The 22236-nt window shown below is 41.1% G+C and overlaps 1 protein-coding gene across 11 annotated transcripts in view; it reads right to left on the reverse strand.

Annotated features, from left to right (window-relative positions):
* qtman (queuosine-tRNA mannosyltransferase) overlaps positions 1-22236 on the reverse strand; it is a 379156-nt gene that overhangs the window by 63280 nt on the left and 293640 nt on the right. For 7 of the 11 annotated variants that reach the window (XM_087989232.1, XM_043694107.2, XM_043694112.2 and 4 more), the window contains 2 exons: positions 4134-4204; positions 1336-1427 (listed from right to left, as the gene is read on the reverse strand). In XM_087989232.1, coding sequence (XP_087845358.1) covers positions 1336-1427; positions 4134-4204 — 163 coding nt within the window. Of the gene's footprint in view, positions 1-954; positions 1052-1335; positions 1428-4133; positions 4205-22236 lie in introns of all 11 variants that reach the window. The other 4 variants (XR_015757718.1, XM_087989230.1, XM_043694110.2 and 1 more) reach the window with 4 other exon arrangements.

The raw sequence follows: 22236 nt of genomic DNA on the forward strand, positions 1-22236 counted from the left end.
TTATTTTCAAGAATTTAGGCTGCACGGTGGCTCAATGGTTAGCACTGCTGCCTCACAGCACCAGAGTCTCAGGTTTGATTCCAACCTTGGACGACTGTCTGTGTGGAGTTTGCACATTTTCCCCGTGTTGGTGTGGGTTTCCTCCGGGTGCTCCGGTTTCCTCCCACAGTCCAAAGATGTGCAGGTCAGGTGAATTGGCTATGCTAAATTGCCCATAGTGTTAGGTGCATTAGTCAGAGGGAAATGGGTCTGGGTGGGTTACTCTTTGGAGGGTCGGTGTGGACTGGTTGGGCTGAAGTGCCTGTTTCCACATTGTAAGGAATCTAATCTGATAAAACAAATCATTATTGAACATAAATATCATTTTAAAAATATTTTCTGAATTTTCCAGAAACACAAAGTTCCTTGTAAGCTGTGCTGCAGAAAACGTTCCCTTTAAGATATACCTGTGCATTAACATGTTAAAAACTGAAAGAGACCATGACTTGAACAAATGACCCAGACATTTCAAACAAAAATGAAGAGAGAATGAATTAATGGGATACCCTTCAAACTTTTTCATATTTACCATTGGGCTTGCCGTGATAAGTTGTTTTTAACTGAACCTAAGTTTCAAAATGGCTGACAATGAAATACACTGGAAAACCGCTTTCTGCTTGTCATCAACATGAAGATTAGCTAAACAACTGAAGCAAGAAGGATGTATTCTCAATAAAAAAAAAGCTGCAGATGCTGTAAGTCAGAAACAAAACCAGAAATTGCTGGTAAAGCTCAGCAGGTCTGTTCACTTGACCCAAAATGTTAATTATGATTTCTCTCTACAGTTGCTGCTGGATCTGCTGAGCTTTTCCAGCAATTTCTGTGGACGTATTTGTAACCATTTAAAAAAATTGAAAATATTGAATGGACTTGAGAACTATCAAAAAAGACAAATTGAGTTTTCATTTCACATACCATGCAAGGTCAAACCATCTCAAATTAACTCACTGTCTCAACATTTGTTGTCGCTAATGTACCACAGAGGAACCAGCCAATTCCTGTTCATCCTAATCTAAATAAAGAGAAATCATAGAATTCTCTCAAAATTTTTGAATTCAGTTAGCAATTCGAAGCAAACTTTTTTGAACAATTGCAATTTTTGTCTAGTATTGAAAATGTTTGGCTGCGTTCTAATTATGCGATTACAAAATCAAGAAAAAAGAAAAAGTTCAGATGTTCTTCAATTCAGTACTTTATCATGTAATGTCATAGGCAGGAGCTTGCAAATGAAACTTGTAGAAAATCACAAGGTTGCCCAGGTACCTTTTCCTCCTGATAATTAATTAAATAAATTACCTTAATAGCATTCCTTCTTGCAAGATAAGGTCTTTTGCAGAAAGTCTGAAGTCTCTTAAATAATTGTTGCGGTGTAGAGTATAGATACACATCTGTAAGTAAATTAGAAGTTTTTGTGAAACAATCATCTAAGTATGTAAAAATCAAGATACTTTATTAATTCAAACTGTGTTTAGTTCTCTATGGAGATTTAATGTAGATAGAACATTGCCATGATATTAGGTCCAGTAGAATGGATGTTTGGAAACACGTTATGTTTGTTTCATTGTTGAACAAAGTGGGTGCCACTGGCTAGGCCAGCATTAACTAATGATTGCTAATTGTCCTCGGGGTGGTGGTGAAGAATTGCCTTCTTAAACCAATGTATTTCGTGATGCTTTTTTTTAAGGGAGGGTGGGGGGTGGGCATTGAAAGATACTGACCCAGTAACAATGATGGAACAGTGATATAGTTCAAAGTCAGAATGTGAGTGGCTTGGAGAGAAATTGATGTTGGATATAATTGACCTTCAAATGCTAACCCTTTGATGAGAACCTACACTCCTGCCAGAATTGAAACTTTGTACAACAGATAGTACAGGTTTAATTGGTACTTCACATTGAAATATTTTAGTTTTTATTTGTGTCATTTTCAATGTGGATAGAAATGCACCTCATCACACCAAATGCTGTGTTAAAGTCAAGGGTAAGCAATTCCCTGGAATCACTCTCGCTCGATCGTGATTATTTCACTTCATATAACAATGATGCTGGTGGAGCAGGAACAGCTCGAATAAATTTTGTGGCCCGTGTCTTCAAATAGCAAAATAGGTGTCTGCACACTGTGTTTATTGGGCATGTCGTATTAAAGAGACATCTTCAAAATGGACTTCAACTCACTGGCACTTCAAAATGCCAGACAGACAAGTATCCCGGGGATAGAAAAATGTATATCTTGGCCTGGAGTTTGACCATAGTTTGCAGTTGTGGTTCTGAATTCATGCTGGCTTTAAACTTGGTGCTTAAAGAAATGAAAGTTTTGTGGTGGAGACTGGAGTGCACAATTGGCAGTGTAGCAGTACAGTAAACCCAGCACTAACTTGCTTGTAAAAGCTGGGTAAAAGACTCTGGTAATCCATAACCAACTGATAAAATGGTGCATTTTACTAAGAGAAACCTATTGTATAAAGGAAGAGGGGAATTTTAGTGTTCTCTACATCGCAAATAACAAACAGTCTAATATACAATAAAATTCTTTGTAAATTTTAAATTCAGCAAAAAATTCAAAACATCTAATCAAGTATTTAATAAATCCAATTAAGAAACTAGCCAAGCTTCTTAACCAGAGAGTAGTTAGAATGTGGAACTTGATACCCCATGAAGTATAGGAAAATGGCACAGATTGATATAAAAGAAAGTCAGGTATGACACAAAAAGGGACATGCAAAGATGACTTAGGTAAAGTATGGTTAGATTTTATGTGGAGGATAAACAACAACACAAACTATTGGGCTGAAACGGACTTTTCTATGTCATAGATCCAATGCAATTCTAAATTATTTTATTCATATACCATTATTTTGTAGATCAAACATTTCTATTGCTCACTTCCTTTGAAGGAGGGATGTATTTAATATTGTAATTATGCATAAGAAAATTTGAAAAATATTACATTTTAAAATTTAATTACTGATAGGTATTGACAATTTTCTGATTACATAAACTTAAGATGTGAAATGAAGAACTGGAAGATTCTTTGGGTTCTACATGTTGTCCAAATGAACAAGGTTTTCCCACTGAAAGGCCTTTTTTTTGCTAGCCTTCATTAGCTTAATTTAGTCAATGGTATTAACTTCATTGAACCAGGATTTTAAGTTCCCACTTTTAAACTTTTATGCTTGCTTCATATTCTTTTCACATTTGTTACTGACAATATTTTTCTAAAGTAAATTTAATACATTTGCCTAAGTTTTGTAAAACATACTGTATAGTCACAATTTCTATTTAACATCTTTTGAGAGGCAGGGGGATTTGGTGATGACTCTGCGTACCTTCAAGGGGCCTAGAATTTGACTGGGACAGAGATATCATCATTGAAAAGATAAATGCCTTCACATATAACACATGATCCATGTTATTTCTTAAATTAGTTTTGATTACTAGAAGGAATAGTAGAGGATTTTCAAGGTTCTTTTCCCTGTCACACGTTCATGCACCTGTTGACTTACATTGCCTCCCAAAGTTTTCCTTGATTCCAAATCTTTGGATTTCAATTTTCCACCTCTAACCTCATTAAGGCTACAACTCTCAAAGTTCTCAACATTTTGCTCCAGGTCTCTTGTCCACCCCTGATTTTAGCCATTACTTCATTTGTGGCACTGTTTTCAGCTGTCTAGGACTTAACTCTGCAATTAACCTACACCTCGCCATTTTTCTACTGCTCTCTCCTGCTTCATGTAATTCATTAAAACCTGCCTCTTTATACAAACTTGATGGTAATCTTACTGCTTCATATGGCTTGGTGTAAAATTTACAGAATAATTGTTCCTGTGAGTTGTCTCTATTATAACTTAGTGGGCTAACAGTATGATATAGATGCAAGTTTTTGTTGCAGGCAGTCATAGTTTATCCTCTGATTTGTTGCCTCTCCCAGAAGGTTACATTGCTGTGAGGTTAAGGAGTGGAGTGGGGTGGGTGGAAAGAGGAGAATGAAGAACTGTTTGATCATAGTGCTCCAGCCATCAAGGTACGCAGCCACCTTGACAGAATAATAGTGACTTTCAAGCTTGTCAATAATATTTGTTCACACAAGAAGATTACCTGGAAATATCTCTGGATAAACTAAGGCTTTAGGACACAATGGATAGCAACCACAGTGAACTGCTTCCAACCTAACAAATTAAAACATTCAACAAGTTATTTGAAGAATTACAATAGGTGTGATATCAGCAAAAATATACTCATAAAATTACACATCATAAGGAATACTATATGCTACCGAGTCTTAAAATTCCAACAATATATGAAGTGATCAGTTAGTCCTTATTAGCATGACTAACTATATTGCAGCAACTAGGAACCATCTTGCAATACAGAATTCTTGGCACAATTATTACCTTCACTTTCCTGCTCTGGATTGACACTATTCTAAAGTTTCTAACATAGCTGTACCGTAACTGGATATTGATTGGGTTGAGGTACATGATATAAAAAAACCCTCCACTTTTCTTTTTTGTTTACAGGGAAGTGGTCAGCTATTGGTAGTAAACCAATTGTTCCTCAGCAATAATGTGGCTATCTTGGTATACAAAACCTAACCAAGAAAACAGGAGCTCTTTCAAATAGGGACTGTGGTCATGGTTTGCATTAAAGTAATTTCAAATTAATTTAAAAAAAACATTTATCATAAAATTGCAGATTTTGTTGTGCATTAGTACAAATTGTACATTTTTGAAGTAAACCACTGAAAATTACAATCAGAAGCAGTTTGAAAGTTAAATTGTGGACAATAATGGTCTGGATTTTCCGATACCCAGAAACTCTCTTCTGAAGCATAGATGGAAGTTGCGCTTGGGGACACTAAGGAATCCCCATTATAGTAGTCAATGGAATTGCTGGGAAATTTAAAATCCTGCTGAACAGCTCCCCTACGCTTGGAAAATCTCCAAAGGAATTCATTTAAACCAGAGAATTTTGAAGGGTTCATTTGCAGCTAAGTACACAGTTACTCAGAAAAAGTTAAGGATATTGAAACCTAATCTAGACGGTGGGTAACATTTCAACTGACCCCAGTTTACCCTACATTCCCTTAATTACACTCTCTCAAACACCTAACACCTCAGACCCTGCCTGTCACGTCCTCATCACCTGGGACCTGCAGTCTCCTCCCCACCCCCCCACCCCCCCCGCCAAATCCTCATCCCATGACACGTTCCCTCCGTACTTGGGAAGTAACTCTCTTGCCCTACTGCTGAACCTAGGACTTCTCCTTCCCTGCATTTCCTGCCCACCCTCCACCAGGTTCCAACTTTCCAACCCTATTGGAGGACCCGATCATCTCTTGCTCCCCGCTGGATCAGATATTTTGCATTCACGTCAATCTATCCTAAACACTTCATCTGTGACCTGGCTTCCTTTCCATCTTGCACCCTACTCCATACCTACTTGGCACCGTTAGCTCCTATCATCCTGAACACCTGGCACCCTCACCTGAGTCTTACCATTTTAGCAATATTGTGAAGGTGGCTGTCTGTGATGCTGGACCAATAGTTTCAGAGCATGGCAACTGACTGCTGTGAAAAAAAGGGACATGGTTTCCTTCTTTTGACTATCAACAGCTTGTCAGAATGGAAAAACGGCTTCATATTTCTGAAGGAGCCCAAGTCAGATTCTCAGAAAAAAACGATGCTCTTTCATTGCATTGAGAGACTCCTTGGAAAATCCAGTCCATGTACTTTTTTTTTCTGCGTATTGCTGTAATAGGCTTTCACATTTTTATATATTGTTATTTGCCCTTTTTTGAAAAACATTTTTGGATTTTAGGTTGCAATCCAATCCTGATTTACAGCGATACTCACATGATCTGGAAATCATGGTCAATTCAAACCTGTCTGCAGCCCGAGCAACAACCTGCTGAAAGTGTTATATTTATTTTGTCTCATATTGCTCAGATTCCAGTGTTAAGAAAATAAAAATCAAATAAAATGATTCCCCACTCAATTATCATCGATGAGTTAAGTTTTTACTAAATTTAAAAGTTACAACAAAACTAAATTATCGCGCCAACAAAGGAATTTATACAAACTTCTATCAGGATTTGGTGAGCATCTATGAAAATAATTTTGAAAAGCAATGCAAACTTTGCAGCAATTTTCTTCATAATTTTACTCCTTGCTTGTTTGAATTATAAGAAGGATAATATTAAGCTTCAGTGGGTGCAGAGGGCGCAGAGGAGATTTACCAGGATGCTGTTGAGTATGGAAAGTTTGAGTTATAAAGAAAAGCTGGAACTTCTTTCACTGGAGCCTATACAGGAGGTTGAGAAGTGACCTTATAGAAGTTTATAAGATCATGAGGGGTATAGAAAGAGTTAACGATAGATATCTTTTCCCTAGGATGGGGGACTTCAAGACTAGGGGGCATATTTTTAAGGTGATAGGAGAAAGAATTAAAAAAGACATGAGAGGCAAGTTTTATTTTTACACAGACGGTGGTTCGCCTGTGGAATGAACTTCCTGAGGAAGTGGTGGATGTGGGCACTATTACAACATTTAAAAGATATTTGGATAAATAAATGAATAGGAGAGGTTTGAAGGGATATGGGCCAGGAGCAGGCAGGTGGGACTAGTTTAGTTTCGGATTATGTTCAACATGGACTGGTTTCTGCACTGTATGACTATGACTCTATGGTGCACATAACTGTTAACTGCAGCTGTCAGAAACCAATCAGAACATGGCTATAGTTCATACTCAACAATACATTGCTACAGCTCAGAGTGGGAATAGAGCTGAAATGAGGAGCAAAGACGATGAGATAAATCAAGATTTCAGCAAAACAGTGCCATGCTTGAGATTTAAAAGCCCCTGGAGTGTTGAAGACAGATGATAACATTTACATTTATTTACATAAAAACATGATGATCTCATGACACTCCAATATGCTTTGTCCCTATTATTACATGATAGCCTTTGTCTACCACATTTCATGCACTACATGTAAACGTGTAACAATCTCACAGACAACCAAGTACAAATGACCAGATAAGGTAGTTTAGTATTACTGGTTAAAAACAAATTGTGAACAGACACTAGAGGGAACTTTGAATAGTGTCATGGAATCTTGAAAGTACAGGTAGGGCATCTCATCTGAAAGATGGCCACCAACAATGCAGTACTGAGTTAGAATCCTAGAATGAATTCAAATCTCTGCAGAAGGGAAGTAATACAGATTACCTGAGCCCTAGAAGCAGGCTGGTGGCCTTGTAATCGCTCCCAGAAATCCATTATTGTTCTTGTTTTACATCATGTATAAAGGTTGCACAGTGTTACCATACCAAGTAAATACATATTTGACTACTTTTGAGTGACCTTGAAATTACGAGGTCTCATGAAATCACTGTCTGCTATTTCAGCAGAGACATTAACCTATTTATTATTGCTAAAATAGTGGACAAGGAATTTCAAATAAATCCATCTTCATACTTTTATTGCTTAACAGAATTGCTATGGCCATGAAATTATACTATGCTCTAAAGTCTGTGCAGCCAGACTTCTCTGGTACAATGGTACATGTTTGATAATTCAACCACAGCTTTCATCCATCCTCTTCTCAGTGGTCTTGTTACTCGTGAAGCACAGCTAATCCTGGCTATGTCTACCTCATTGTCCCTACACCATCTACTAACAGAATAAAGAAAAACTAGCAGAATAAATTAAAGAGCTTTTCTTTAAAAAAAATTGTTTTTAAGAGGTGGAGGAGAGCATTTCCAACTTCATTCAGCCACAAACATGTGTGTGTGGTGGACTAACAATTCAAATAAGTCATACTGGCATATTCTCTTTGATGCCAACAACTCTCCTTTAGTCCAAATGAATGATTTATTCTCACATGTATTTTACAGTAACAGTACAATAACATACAAATGAAAAGCTTTCATTTGTTGCCATGATTTGGTATTATTTTGAATAATTCAAGAATAAGGAAAAAGAAAGATATAGTTTAAAGATAGTCCATCAGACCTGAGCCCGCTTATCATCATCAATGACACCTGCACCACCATCTCTCCTCCACCGCTTCACCATCTAGACTGGATCCAATCAAGTTCCAAGATGCCAATCCTCAGGAGCCATCTTTCGAAAAGACAACAATCTTATTGTCCTGAGGCAATTAATAGAAATACTCAGAGTTTTACAACATGGAAAGAGGCCCTTCATTCCAACTTGCCCACGTCAATCATCAACCTAGTCTAATTCCACTTTATAGCATGTGGTCCACAGGCTTGCATGCAATGGCATTTCACATGTTCACTAAAAACTCCTTAAATGTTATGTGTTCCTGCCTCTACCGTCCTTTCAGGCAATGAGTTCCAATGCACCTGATACTGGGTAAATATTAATTCCAGAAATCTTCTCTCAACTTCCAGTCACTTTCACTAAATCTATGTCCACTGTTTATTGACATATTTCTTCCTATCTACCTTGTCTATGCCACTCATCATTTTGTACACTTCAGTTAGGTTCCCCTTCATTCTCATCTATCTAGTCTCTCTCCTTGTAACTGAAATCCTCACACAACATCCCGGTGAAACTTGTCTGCACACTCTCTGGTGCAACCACATCCTTCCGATATTGTGGTGGCCAGGAATTGTACACAGTACTTCAACGGTGCCATATTTGATGTTTTATAAAGCTCTATCATAACCTCCTTGCTGTTGTATTCAATGCTTTGACAAGTCAAGGCAAGTGCCCCATATGCCTTCTTAACCACCACATCAACCTGTCCTGCTAAGTTCATGGATCCAAATTCATGAGCACCAAGGTCCATATGGTCCTTTGTAACCTTTAGGGTTCACCATTCACAATGTAGCTCTTTGCCTTGCTAGTCCTTCCAATAAGATGCAAAATATTCATTTAAAATCTCATCTATGTCTTCGGCTCCACACAGATTGTCCCTTTTGTCCCTAATGGACCCTGATCTTTCCCTAGTTATAACTTGTCCCCTAATATATTTTATTATTTTACAGCAATATAGATTTTCTATTAATTTACTCTTCAGTGTTTCTCCATGCCTCTTGTTCATGTTCCTGCTTTAATTTTTAAGCAAGCCCCTGCACTTTGAATACCTTGCTAGGGCTTTTGCTGCTTTGAGCCATTAGTATCTGCCATATTTTCCTTTTTTAACCTGACCCAATCTTGTACATCCCATGACACCCAGGATTCTCGAGACTTGCTGGTCTCACCCTTTGCCTTTACAGGAACATTTACTCTCAATGCTTCCTTTTTCAATGAATCCCATTGCTCAGATGCAAATTTTCCGACAAGCAGCAGCTCCCAGTCCACTTTGGCCAAATTTTGTCTTACATTAAAATCAACCTGCCTCAATTCAGGTCCTTCATTTCTAGTCCATATTTGATCTTTTCCACAATGACCATAAAGCTTATGAAGTTATGATCACCATCACAAAAATGCTCCCCACTGATGTTTCTACCATTTGCCTACTTCGTTCCATAAGATTAAGTCTGGCAACACTCCCTCACTTTCAATTTGCTGGTTTAAAAATCTCGACTGAATATATTTTAAGAATGCTGTCCCCTTCTTACCTTTCACACCCTATCTATTGCAATTAATATTGGGCAATGTGACATCCACTATTATTTGGGTAATTAGTTGAAATCCACTAATACTGAGATGTGAGATGTGCTGACATATTGGTCCTTCAATCTCTCCCTGACTGTTTGGTGGTGGAGGGTTGTTTTTCAGTCTGGAGGCCTGTGACCAGTGGAGTGCCACAAGAATCGGTGCTGGGTCCTTTATTTTTTGTCATTTACATAAAGGATTTGGAAGCAAGCATAAGAGGTACAGTTAGTAAGTTTGCAGATGACAACAAAATTGGAGGTGTAATGGACAGCGAAGAAGGTCACCACAGATTACAACAGGATCTGGACTAGATGGGCCAAAGACTGAAAAGTGGCAGATGGAGTTTAATTCAGATAAATGCAAGGTGCTGCATTTTGGGAAAGCAAATCTTAGCAGGACTTATACACTTAATGGTAAGGTCCTAGGGAGTGTTGCTGAACAAAGAGACCTTGGAGTGCAGGTTCATAGCTCCTTGAAAGTGGAGTCGCAGGTAGATAGGATAGTGAAGAAGGTGTTTGGTATGCTTTCCTTTATTGGTCAGAGTATTGAGTACAGGAGTTGGGAGGTCATGTTGCGGCTGTACAGGACATTGGTTAGGTCACTGTTGGAATATTGCATGCAATTCTGGTCTCCTTCCTATCGGAAAGATGCTGTGAAACTTGAAAGGGTTCAGAAAAGATTTACAAGGATATTGCCAGGGTTGGAGGATTTGAGCTATAGGGAGAGGCTGAACAGGGTGGAGCTGTTTTCTCTGGAGCATGGGAAGCTGAAGGGTGACCTTATAGAGGTTTACAAAATTATGAGGGGCATGGATAAGGTAAATAGACAAAGTCTTTTCCCTGGGGTCAGGGAGTCCAGAACTAGAGGGCATAGGTTTAGGGTGAGAGGGGAAAGATATAAAAGAGACTTAAGGGGCAACGATTTCACACAGAGGGTGGTACGTGTATGGAATGAGCTGCCAGAGGAAGTGGTGGAGGCTGGTACAATTGCAACATTTAAGAGGCATTTGGATGGGTATATGAATAGGAAGCGTTTGGAGGGATATGGGCCGGGTGCCAGCAGGTGGGACTAGATTGGGTTGGGATATCTGGTCGGCATGGACGGGTTGGACTGAAGGGTCTGTTTCCATGCTGTACATCTCTATGACTCTAACACTCATTCACCTGTTCTATCCGGGGAGAAAGTGAGGACTGCAGATGCTGGAGATTAGAATTGAGAGTGTGGTGCTGGAAAAGCACAGCAGGTCAGGCAGCATCCGAGGAGCGGGAGAATCGACGTTTCGGGCAAGAGACTTTCATCAGGAATCCCGATGAAGGGCTCTTGCCCGAAACATAGATTCTCCTGCTCCTCGGATGCTGCCTGACCTGCTGTGTTTTTCCAGCACCACACTCTCGCACCTGTTCTGTCCACCTATTCCCATACTCACTAGCATGTGGCACCTGGAATAAAACAGATATTACAACATTTGAGGTCCTGCTTTTCAGTCTACTACCTTGCTCCCTAAATTCTTCTTACAGAACTTCATCCCTCTTTTTACTTATGTCTTTGGTAACTACGTGACTCATAATGCCCTGGAGCCAGTGACATCTTTGGGAGGCAGTACACCATCTTGGAACCACATCTGCGGCAGCCTCCATTCCTCACTATTGGGTCACCTATCATTATTGGTCTTCTTCTCTTCCTCCACACGCCCTAACCTCCTCTTAGTGCTGCTGCGGTCTGGCTGTGCTACCCACTGTCTTACTGTTTTCCAACACAGAAAATCTGTTCTTGATCGATATGCGCTCTGAGGCTTTCCTGACTACCTGTTTGCTTTCCATCTCCATAATGGTGGTCACCCACTCCTTCTCTGAAAGTATTTCTGTAAGCTGCAGCATGACCATGTCTAAAAGCATACTATTTACACAATTCTCAGCCTTGCAGAAGCACTGCTGTGCTTCCAGTATAGGTGTAAGCTCTGAAGCCCAGCACTCCAGCTGGCCAAATCCTGGCACTACCTTTAAACGTCGTCATCCAAGCTGCCAGGAGTACCAACAACTTTTCACATAGTACAGGCTGTGCAAAACACGAGACTGAGCTTCCCCACCAGAACGTTAGTTAAAGTAATATTTCTCTAAATTTAAGCTAACTAGAAAATTATTAAAAAGTTTATTTTTTTAAAAAAGTTAGACCTTTTAGCTTTCCTTAAAGCATCTTTAAAGTGGAAAAGAAAATGGATTGGAGACTTCGAGCTCCCAGGTGCTAACTGTGATACTCCAAATTAACATTCAAGTGTAATATTGGGCTGAAAGGGTATCAACCCACAGATGCATTTGGAAATGCTCAGTATTTGGACTTAGTTATTTTATTTGCAATGCTATCAATATTTTACCTTTCATCCTTGTAATGTAAACACCATTAATATAAGTTAACCTATCAAAGGTTGCCTCTCTTGCACTGGTAGTGTTATATTTACTCCATCAGTAGAACTCTGAATGCAACAAAATCTATTATCTCAGGTAAGTGGGCATATTCGTGCTGTGACACTGTATGTACAAATAAATTGAAATAGTCAGACTGTTTGTTCTTTTTATTCTGGTTGCACTAATTTCAATCTCTTTACTGTCAGGAATGTACTAACCGACAGGAGGACTATACTCATTTTAGAAAGGATAGACAATTTCAAAATATGAGTCAAAGAGGTGCTGGAAAAGCAAAGCCGGTCAGACAGCATCCGAGCAGCAGGAGAATTGATGTTTTTAGGTCGATGAAGTAGGGCGTGAAGGTGAAAGGTCGGAGAGGAGGGTGGAGCGATTAGGTGGGAAAGAAGATGGACAGGTAGGTTAGGTCAAAAGGATGTTGCCGAATTGAAAAGTTTGATCTGGGATATGGTGGGAGGAAATGAGAACACCGGTGAAATCCATATTGATCGTGTTGGTTGGAGGGTCTCAAGGCGGAAGATGAGGCGTTCATCCTCCAGGCGTCGGGTGATAAGGGTTTGGCAGTGGAAGAGGCACAGATCCTGCATGTCCTTGGCAGAGTGGGAGGGGGAGTTGAAGTATTCAGCCACGGAGCGGTGGTGTTGATTGGTGCGGGTGTCCCGGAGATGTTCTCTGAAACGATCCGCAAGTAGGCATCTTGTCTCCCCGATACAGAGGAGACCACTTCGGGAGCACCGGACACAGTAGATTCCGTGTTTGGAAGTGCAGGTACATCGCTGACAGATGTGGAAGGCTCCTTTGAGGCATTGGATGGCGGATGGATGTCCATAGTGAAGATGAGGCGTTGGGGGCCAGGGAAACAAAAGTCATGGAGGAGGTGGAGAGTGTAGATGGTGTCCCGAACATAGGTGGGGAGTTCCTGGATTGGGGGGATAGAACTGTGTCAAGGTATGTAGAGATAAGTTCAGTGGGGCAATCAAGTATGTGAATTTTGGGTAGGAGGTAGAACTGGGTGGTGCAGGGTTCCCAGATGATGAGGTTGGGGGCTATGGGTGGGAGATCCCCTGAGGTTGTATGTGGTTTGGGATATGATGGTTTGGTGATGGGAGGTGAGGCCGTGGTCAAGGGGGCAATAGGAGAAGGTGTCTGCGAGTTCACGCTGGACTTCAGTGGTGTAGATGTCGATATGTTCTGTGGTGGAGTTGGGTCTCCTGGGAGCAGACACAGCAGAGGAACTATGTTTTGTGATGGAATAGGTCCTCCTATAGGTCCTCCTTGGAACAAATGTGGCGGAGGCGGTGGAATTGGTCTGCCTGGGAGCAGATACAGTAGAGGACGCACGTGGTCCTCCCATGATCCCTTGCAGCGCATCTCATCCATTTCCTGCATCTCTGCCCTCAACCACACCACTCTGCAACAAGGACAGAATTTCCCTCATCCTCACCTTCCACCTCACCAACCAATGGATACATCACATTATCCTCCGCCATTTCTGCCACCTACAGACACCCCTATCTGCATTCTGTAAAGACCAGTCCCTCCATAGCTTCCTTGTTAGGTCCTTGCCCCCCACCAACCCACCCTCCCTCACACTGCAGGAATTGCAAAACCTGTGCCTGTTCCTCCCCCCTCTTACCTCCATCCAAGGCCCCAAAAGAGGTTTCCACATCCGTCATAGATTTACCTGCACTTCCACACACATCATCTAATGTATCTGTTGCTCCTGATGAAGTCTCCTCTACATTAGGGAGACAGGACGCATACTTACGGAACGCTTCAGAGAACATCTCCAGGACACAGGCACGAAACAACCCCATCACCCTTTGGCCGAACACTTTAACTCCCCCTCCCACTCGGCCAAGGACATACACGTCCTGAGCCTCCTCCACCACCAAACCATTACCACTTTATGCCTGGAGAAAGAACGCCTTATCTTCTGCCTTGGGACCCTCCAACCACATGAGATCAATATGGATTTCACCAGTTTTCTCATTTCACCTTCCCCCCACGCCAGATCCAACTTTCCAACTCAGCACCACCGTCTTGACCTGTCCCACTTGTCTATCTTCCTTCCCATCTATCCACTCCACCCTCCTCTCTGACCTATCATCTTCACTCCCTTCTTCGTCTACCTATCACATTCTGAGCTACCTTCCCCCCAGCCCATGCCCCATCCCATTTATCTCTCAGCCCCCTTAGGCCACCCCTTCATTCCTGATGAAGAGCCTATGCTCGAAACATCGATTCTCCTGCTCCTTGGATGCTCCTGGCTGTGCTTTGCCAGCACCACACTCTTCAACTCTGACCTCCAGCATCTACAGTGCTCACTTTCAAAACATGCCCTATAATATGAATATTGTGATGTGCCACTGATTTCTCAGATACTATGCAAGATTTAAGTGTTAGACTAAAGCAGATATAATACTAAAATAAAAACAGAAGTGCTGGAGAAACTCAGCAGGTCAAGCAGCAACTGAGGAGATGTTTCAATGTAACTCTCGTTTGGAACTCGATGAAATCTGTTATCTTACATGAGTCCATGTACATCTGCTGTGGTACTCTGTACATATGAAGAAATTAGAATAAAAAGTCTATGTCCCCATTTAATCTGGTTACATTAGTGGTCTCATTAGTATCTCATATTGTTGAACATGCTTTGTTTTGCTTGCCTACATCTTAAGCCAAATATATCTAACTGGAGTATGGAAATACCAGCATATTTCAGTTAACCTTCTTTACAGTTTACATTACCAATTTAGACTTGGAAATGGGAAATATATTTCAAAGTTGTGGGTATCTTCACCGAGCTGCGAAGATGATTTGCAGACATTTCGTCCCCTGTCTAGTTGACATCTTCAGTGCTTGAGAGCTTCATGTGAAGCGCTGCTATAATATGTCTTCTGGAATTTATTTGGTTACATTCCTGTTGCTTCCTGTTGCCAGTTCCGGCAACAGAGGACAGCCAGAGAATTTCTAGAGGCATGGCACTCATTCACGGACACCATCAATAAACGCAGACCTGGTCCCAATATACCAGTCACTTAAATGAACAAGCAGAACCGGCAACCGGAAACAGCAGGAATGGAATCAAATAAATTTCAGAAGATACAGCACAGCAGCACTTAAGATGTCACCTAGGTGGGGGATGAAATGTCTGCAAATCAACTTCCCAGCTCAGCGAACATACCCACAACGATGGCAACTGGCACTTGACCTACAAAACCTTTCGCAAACGTTGAATATTTCAAAATTTATGGGCGCCTCCAAATAGGGAAACGTAATTAAACAAAAGAAGAATGTGACAAAATATAAGATATTCCCTCCATCATTACATCAGAAGTGGGAATGCTTGCTTGATTCCACAATGTTCTGTACAAGTCATAACACCTCAGATATTGATGCAGTCTGCACCCTTGCAGGGCCAGACGTAAACAATATTTGGGTTTGAGTTAGTAAGTGGCAAGTCGTAGTCTCACATCACAGAATTGCCAAGCAATGACAATTGACAACAAGAAAAAAAATATAACTTTCACTTAGCATTCCATGGCACTACCACCTCCGCTTTCCCCACTATCAACATTCTGGAGGTTATTACTTACCTTCAGTAGCATATCAATTTTCAATGTGTCTGAAGTTAATGATTAACTTTTAAGTATTTCGCTAACCACGGTGATTTCTTTTTCAACAATTTGAGGGAGCTTCTTTAGCAGCATTAAGGGTTTTTTTGGTTTAACACAGGGTGTCTCAAGATCTAGCAAGGTAAGCCATTGTGTTTTAGCATCTTTTAGAAATTTATAGACAGATTTCTTTTTAATTTAGGGAACACATTTAAGCTTAGAAAGACATTTGTTCATTTTACTTTGCTTTGAGTAGTTCTGTGAAGATTTGGACAGACATGGTTGTATAGAGCAGTGCTCCAGTGAAGAGGAGAATATAGTCAAATTAGAATACTTTATTGTAAGGAATTAGTGATAGACCCAAATAAGAAGTGCTAGGACAACACCTTGAAGAGGTTACTTGAAGCTGAATACATTTAAGATCAGGTAAAGAGTCATAGAGATGTACAGCATGGTAACAGACCTTTCAGTCCAACCCGTCCATGTCGACCAGATATCCCAACCCAATCTATTCCCAGCTGCCAGCACCCGACCCATATCCCTTCAAACCCTTGCTATTCATACACCCATCCAAATGCCTCTTAAATGTTGCAATTGTACCAGCCTCCATCACATCCTCTAGCAGCTCATTCCATATACGTATCACCCTCTGCGTGAAAAAGTTGCCCCTTAGGTCTCTTTTATACCTTTCCACTCTCACTCTAAACCTATGCCCTCTAGTTATGGACTCTCCGACCCCAGGGAAAAGACTTTCTCTATTTATCCTATCCATGCCCCTCATAATTTTGTAAACCTCTATAAGGTCACCCCTCAGCCTCCGACGCTCCAGGGAAAACATTCCCAGTCTGTTCAGTCTCTCCCTCTAGCTCAAATCCTCCAACCCTGGCAACATCCTTGTAAATCTTTTCTGAACCCTTTCGGGTTTCGCAACATTTTTCAGACAGGAAGGAGACCAGAATTCCACGCAATATTCCAACAGTGGCATAACCAATGTCCTGTACAGCCACATCATAACCTCCCAACTCCTGTACTCAATATTCTGACCTATAAAAGAAAGCATACCAAACACCTTCTTCACTATCCTATCTACCTGCGACTCCACTTTCAAGGAGCTATGAACCTCACTCCAAGGTTTCTTTGTTCAGTAACACTCCCTAGGACCTTACCATTAAGTGTATAAGTCCTGCTAAGATTTGCTTTCACAAAATGTAACACCTCACATTTATCTGAATTAAACTCCATCTGCCGCTTCTTAGCCCATTGGCCCATCTAGTCCAGATCCTGTTGTAATCTGAGGTAACCCTCTTCACTGTCCACTACACCTCCAATTTTGGTGTCATCTGCGAACTTACTAACTGTATCTCTTATGCTCGCATCCAAATCATTCATATAAATAACAAAAAGTAGAGGGCCCAGTACCGATCCTTGTGGCACTCCACTGGTCACAGACCTCCAGTCTGAAAAACAGGCATCCACCACCACCCTCTGTCTTCTACCTTTGAGCCAGTTCTGTATCCAAATGGCTAGTTCTCCCTGTATTTTATGAGATCTAACCTTGCTAATCAGTCTCCCATGGGAACCTTGTTGAATGCCTTACTGAAGTCCATACAGATCACATCTACTGCTCTGCCCTCATCAATCTTCTTTGTTACTTCTTCAAAAACTCAATCAAGTTTGTGAGACATGATTTCCCACACACAAAGCCATGCTGACTATCCCAAATCAGTCCTTGCCTGTACATCCTGTCCCTCAGGATTCCCTCCAACAACTTGCCTACCAGTGAGGTCAGGCTCACCGGTCTATAGTTCCCTGGCTTGTCTTTACCGCCCTCTTAAACAATGGCACCACGCTTGCCAACCTCCAGTCTTCCAGCACCTCATCTGTGACTATTGATGATACAAATATCTCAGCAAGAGGCCCAGCAATTACTTCTCTAGCTTCCCACAGAATTCTCAGGTACACCTGATCAGGTCCTGGGGATTTATCCACCTTTAACCGTTTCAAGACATCCAGCACTTCCTCCTCTGTAATCGAGACATTTTGCAAGATGTCACCATCTATTTCCTACAGTCTATATCTTCCATATCCTTTTCCACAGTAAATACTGATGCAAAATATTCATTTAGTATGTCCCCCATTTTCTGTGGCTCCACACAAAGGTCGCCTTGCTGATCTTTGAGGGGCCCTATTCTCTCCCTAGTTACCCTTTTGTCCTTAATATATTTGTAAAAACCCTTTGGATTCTCCTTAATTCTATTTGCCAAAGCTATCTCATGTCCCCTTTTTGCCCTCCTGATTTACCTCTTAAGTATACTCCTATTTCCTTTATACTCTTCTAAGGATTCACTCGATCTATCCTGTCTATACGTGACATATGTTTTCTTCTTTTTCTTAACCAAACTCTCAATTTCTTTAGTCATCCAGCATTCCCTATACCTACCAGCGGTCCCTTTCACCCTGACAGGAATATACTTTCTCTGGATTCTTGTTATCTCATTTCTGAAGGCTTCCCATTTTCCAGCCGTCCGTTTACCTGCGAACATCTGCCTCCAATCAGCATTCGAAAGTTCTTGCCTAATACCGTCAAAATTGGCCTTTCTCAAATTTAGAACTTCAACTTTTAGATCTGGTCTATCCTTTTCCATCATTATCTTAAATCTAATAGAATTATGGTCGCTGGTCCTAAAGTGCTCCCCCACTGACACCTCAGTCACCTGCCCTGCCTTACTTCCCAAGAGTAGGTCAAGTTTTACACCTTCTCTAGTAGGTACATCCACAATCAGAAAATTGTCTTGTACGCACTTAACAAATTTCTCTCCATCTAAACCTTTAACACTATGGCAGTCCCAGTCGATGTTTGGAAAGTTAAAATCGCCTACCATAACTACCCTATTATTCTTACAGATAGCTGAGACCTCCTTACAAGTTTGTTTCTCAATTTCCCTCTGATTATTAGGGGGTCTATAATCTGATCCCAATAAGGAGATAATCCCTTTCTTATTTCTTAATTCCACCCAAATAACTTCCCTGGATGAATTTCCGGGAATATCTTCCCTCAGCACAGCTGTAATGCTATCCCTCATCTAAAATGCCACTCCCCCTCCTCTCTTGCCTCCCTTTCTATCCTTCCTTAAGCATTTATATCCTGGAGCCATGTTTCTATAATTGCTATGATATCCCAGTCCCATGTTCCTAACCATGCCCTGAGTTCATCTGCCTTCCCTGTTAGGCCCCTTGCATTGAAATAAATGCTATGTAGTTCCAGGAAGAAGTTATCAGCTTATCCAGTCTAGGAGTTAAAATCATTGTGGCATGGGGTGGCACAGTGGCTTAGTGGTTAGTACTGTTGCCTCACAGTGCCAGAGTCCCAGGTTCGATTCCAGCCTTGAAATGTGTTGCTGGAAAAGCGCAGCAGGTCAGGCAGCATCCAATGAGCAGGAAAATCGACGTTTTGGGCATGAGCCCTTCTTCAGGAATGAGGAAAATATGCCAAGCAGGCTAAGATAAAAGTTAGGGAGGATAGACTTCGGGGAGGGGCGTTGGAAATGCGATAGGTGGAAGGAGGTTAAGGTGAAGGTGATAAGGTGAGGGTGATAGGCCGGAGTGGGGGTGGGCGCGGAGAGGTCAGGAAGAAGATTGCAGGTTAGGAAGGTGGTGCTGAGTTCGAGGGTTGGGTCTGAGACAAGGTGGGGGGATTCCAGCCTTGGGTAACTGTTTGTGTGGAGTTTGCACATTCTCCCTGTGCCTGCGTGGGTTTCCTCCAGGTGCTCTGGTTTCCTCCCACAGTCCAAAGATGTGCAGGTCAGGTGGATTGGCCATGCTAAATTGCCCATAGTGTTAGATGCATTAGTCAGAGGGAAATGAGTCTTCGGAGGGTCGGTGTGGACTTGTTGGGCCGAAGGGCCTGTTTCCACACAATAGGGAATGTAATCACAGATGAGCCTCTTTTTGGAATCACTGCAGTCCATATGGTTCAGGTACACTCACAGTTCTGTTAGCATGTTCTAGAATACTCTTATCAAATAAATCAATAACCATTTCTCTATATCGAACAGCACCTGCAACTTGTCCACCCTTTCCATAAACCTGTTCATGCTTTTCTGAAGCTCTATACTATCCTTCTTCGAGTTCACAATGAAATGACGTCCCTGTAAACCAAGATCAATGTCATAGATATATACCTGAGAGCAAAGTTCCCAACACCAATCCCTGAGGAACTCCACTAGAAATATTTCTGCAAGCCTGAATATCCATTAACCACTACTCTCAGTTTCTTGTCATCAACCAAATTCACATCTATGTTGCTAGTGCCCCTTTTAGTCCATGAATGATAGCTTTTCATACAGGTCTGTTATGTGGCAATGTATCAAAACTCTTTTGGAAAGCTAAGTACACATAACCAACAGCATCAATCAATCCCCTCCTGCTACCTCTTCAAAAAACACGAGCAAATTCATGAAAAATGGTGTGTCCAAAAAAATCCATCCAGGGTTCTTTTACTGACCGGCATTTGTGGCACAGGAGGGAAAACAGAACAGAGGCATATGATGATTTAGCTAGAAGAGGTGTGGAGACACATGGAATAACCTGACATGGAATAACTCCTATCTCCATTGAAAAACAATGTAAAATTACAAGAACATTTGATATATGTCTGGGTTTGATGGTATAAGTACCATACTTATATTAGGAAATTATATTAGGAAATGATATATTACACATACCTTTAAGTTTTTTGGGGTAGGGGCATCTGTCCTTTAGTTCAGAGAATAATTTGGGTTCATACTTCCTTGAAAGTGGAGTCGCAGGTAGATAGGATATTGAAGAAGGCGTTTGGTATGCTTTCCTTCATTGGTCAGAGTATTGAGTACAGGAGTTGGGAGGTCACGTTGCGGCTGTACAGGATATTGGTTAGTCCACTGTTTGAATATCATGTACAATTCTGGTCTGCTTCCAATTCAAAAGATTTACAAGGATGTTACCAGGGTTGGAGGATTTCAGCTATATGGAGAGGTTGAATACGCTGGGGCAATTTTCCCCTGGAGGCCAAGGTGACCTTATAGAGTATTATAAAATCATGAGGGGCATGGTTAGGAATAAATAGACAAAATCGCTTCTCTGGGGTGGGGGAGTCCAGAACTAGAAGGCATTGGTTTAGAGTGAGAGGGGAAAGGTATAAAAGAGACCTAAGGGGCAACCTTTCAAGCAGAGGGTGGTATGTGTATGGAATGAGCTGCCAGAGGATGTGGTGGAGGCTGGTACAATTGCAACATTTAAAAGGCATTTGGATGGGTATATGAATAGGAAGGGTTCAGAGGGATATGGGCCGGGTGCTGGCAGGTGGGACTAGATTGGGTTGGGATATCTGGTCGGCATGGACGAGCTGGACCGAAGGGTCTATTTCCGTGCTGTACATTTTATGACTCTATGAAGGAAATGCCATTTATTTGATTTAGTCATACTTTTTATTATATTATTCGCTTAGACAGAAACTTCCAAACAACCTTGGAATTACTTGGGATTCAACAAGCTGACCAGAAATATCACTGTAAATAACACTGAATTCTCAATGAGCTGTTACATCAAATGGTACACTGCTTTTTGCCTGTAAAAAGAATCTACTGACCATGTTCTTACTTGCGCCAAATCCTGTTCACCCATCACACTGGTGTTAAATAACACCTTGATTTTAAAATTTACATCCGTATTTGCAAATCCCTTTATATCTCACCCCTCCTCTGTAATCCTCCACGATATCTGCACTTTTTAATTCTGGCCTCAACATTCTCTGATTGTAATTATCCTACCAGTGGTAGCTGTGCAATCAGCTGCCTCAACATTAAACTCGGCACTAAACCTTTCTATCTCACAATATCCTTCTCCTCTTGAAGACATTTCTTTAAAATCTGCTTCTTTGACCAAGATTTTATCATTTGCTTAATTTCATGTGACTCAGTGACATTTTGTTTCATAATTCTTCCATGAAATATCTTGAGACATTTAATTATTTTAAGAAATGTACAAATACAAATGGTTGTTGTAAGTTAGTATTTTGTTGATTTATAACTGTTTCTACCTGTAAAATCCTCAGGATAAGTCATCTAAGCATAAAATTAACACTCACATTGAATAAAAAGCTACTTTGCAAATCAAAACAGTGAAATTTACACATTTTTGAACACCATTTGAAAACTTAGATCGAAACACTATTTTCATTCACTAGAGTTATAGAGTCATAGAGATGTACAGCATGGAAACAGACCCATTGGTCCAACCCGTCCATGCCAACCAGATATCCCTACACAAACTACACCTGCCAGCACCCGGCCCATATCCCTCCAAACCCTTCCTATTCATATACCCATCCAAATGCCTCTTAAATGTTGCAATTGTACCAGCCTCCACCACATCCTCTGGCAGCTCATTACATACGCGCACCACCTTCTGCGTGAAAAAGTTGTCCCTTAGGTCTCTTTTATATCTTTCCCCGCTCACCCTAAACCTATGCCCTCTAGTTCTGGATTCCCCAGG

The sequence above is a fragment of the Chiloscyllium plagiosum genome, unplaced genomic scaffold (assembly GCF_037043375.1).
Source record: "Chiloscyllium plagiosum isolate Xiang-an unplaced genomic scaffold, Cpla_swu_hap1 HiC_scaffold_7, whole genome shotgun sequence".
In the NCBI taxonomy this organism is placed as follows: Eukaryota; Metazoa; Chordata; class Chondrichthyes; order Orectolobiformes; family Hemiscylliidae; genus Chiloscyllium; species Chiloscyllium plagiosum.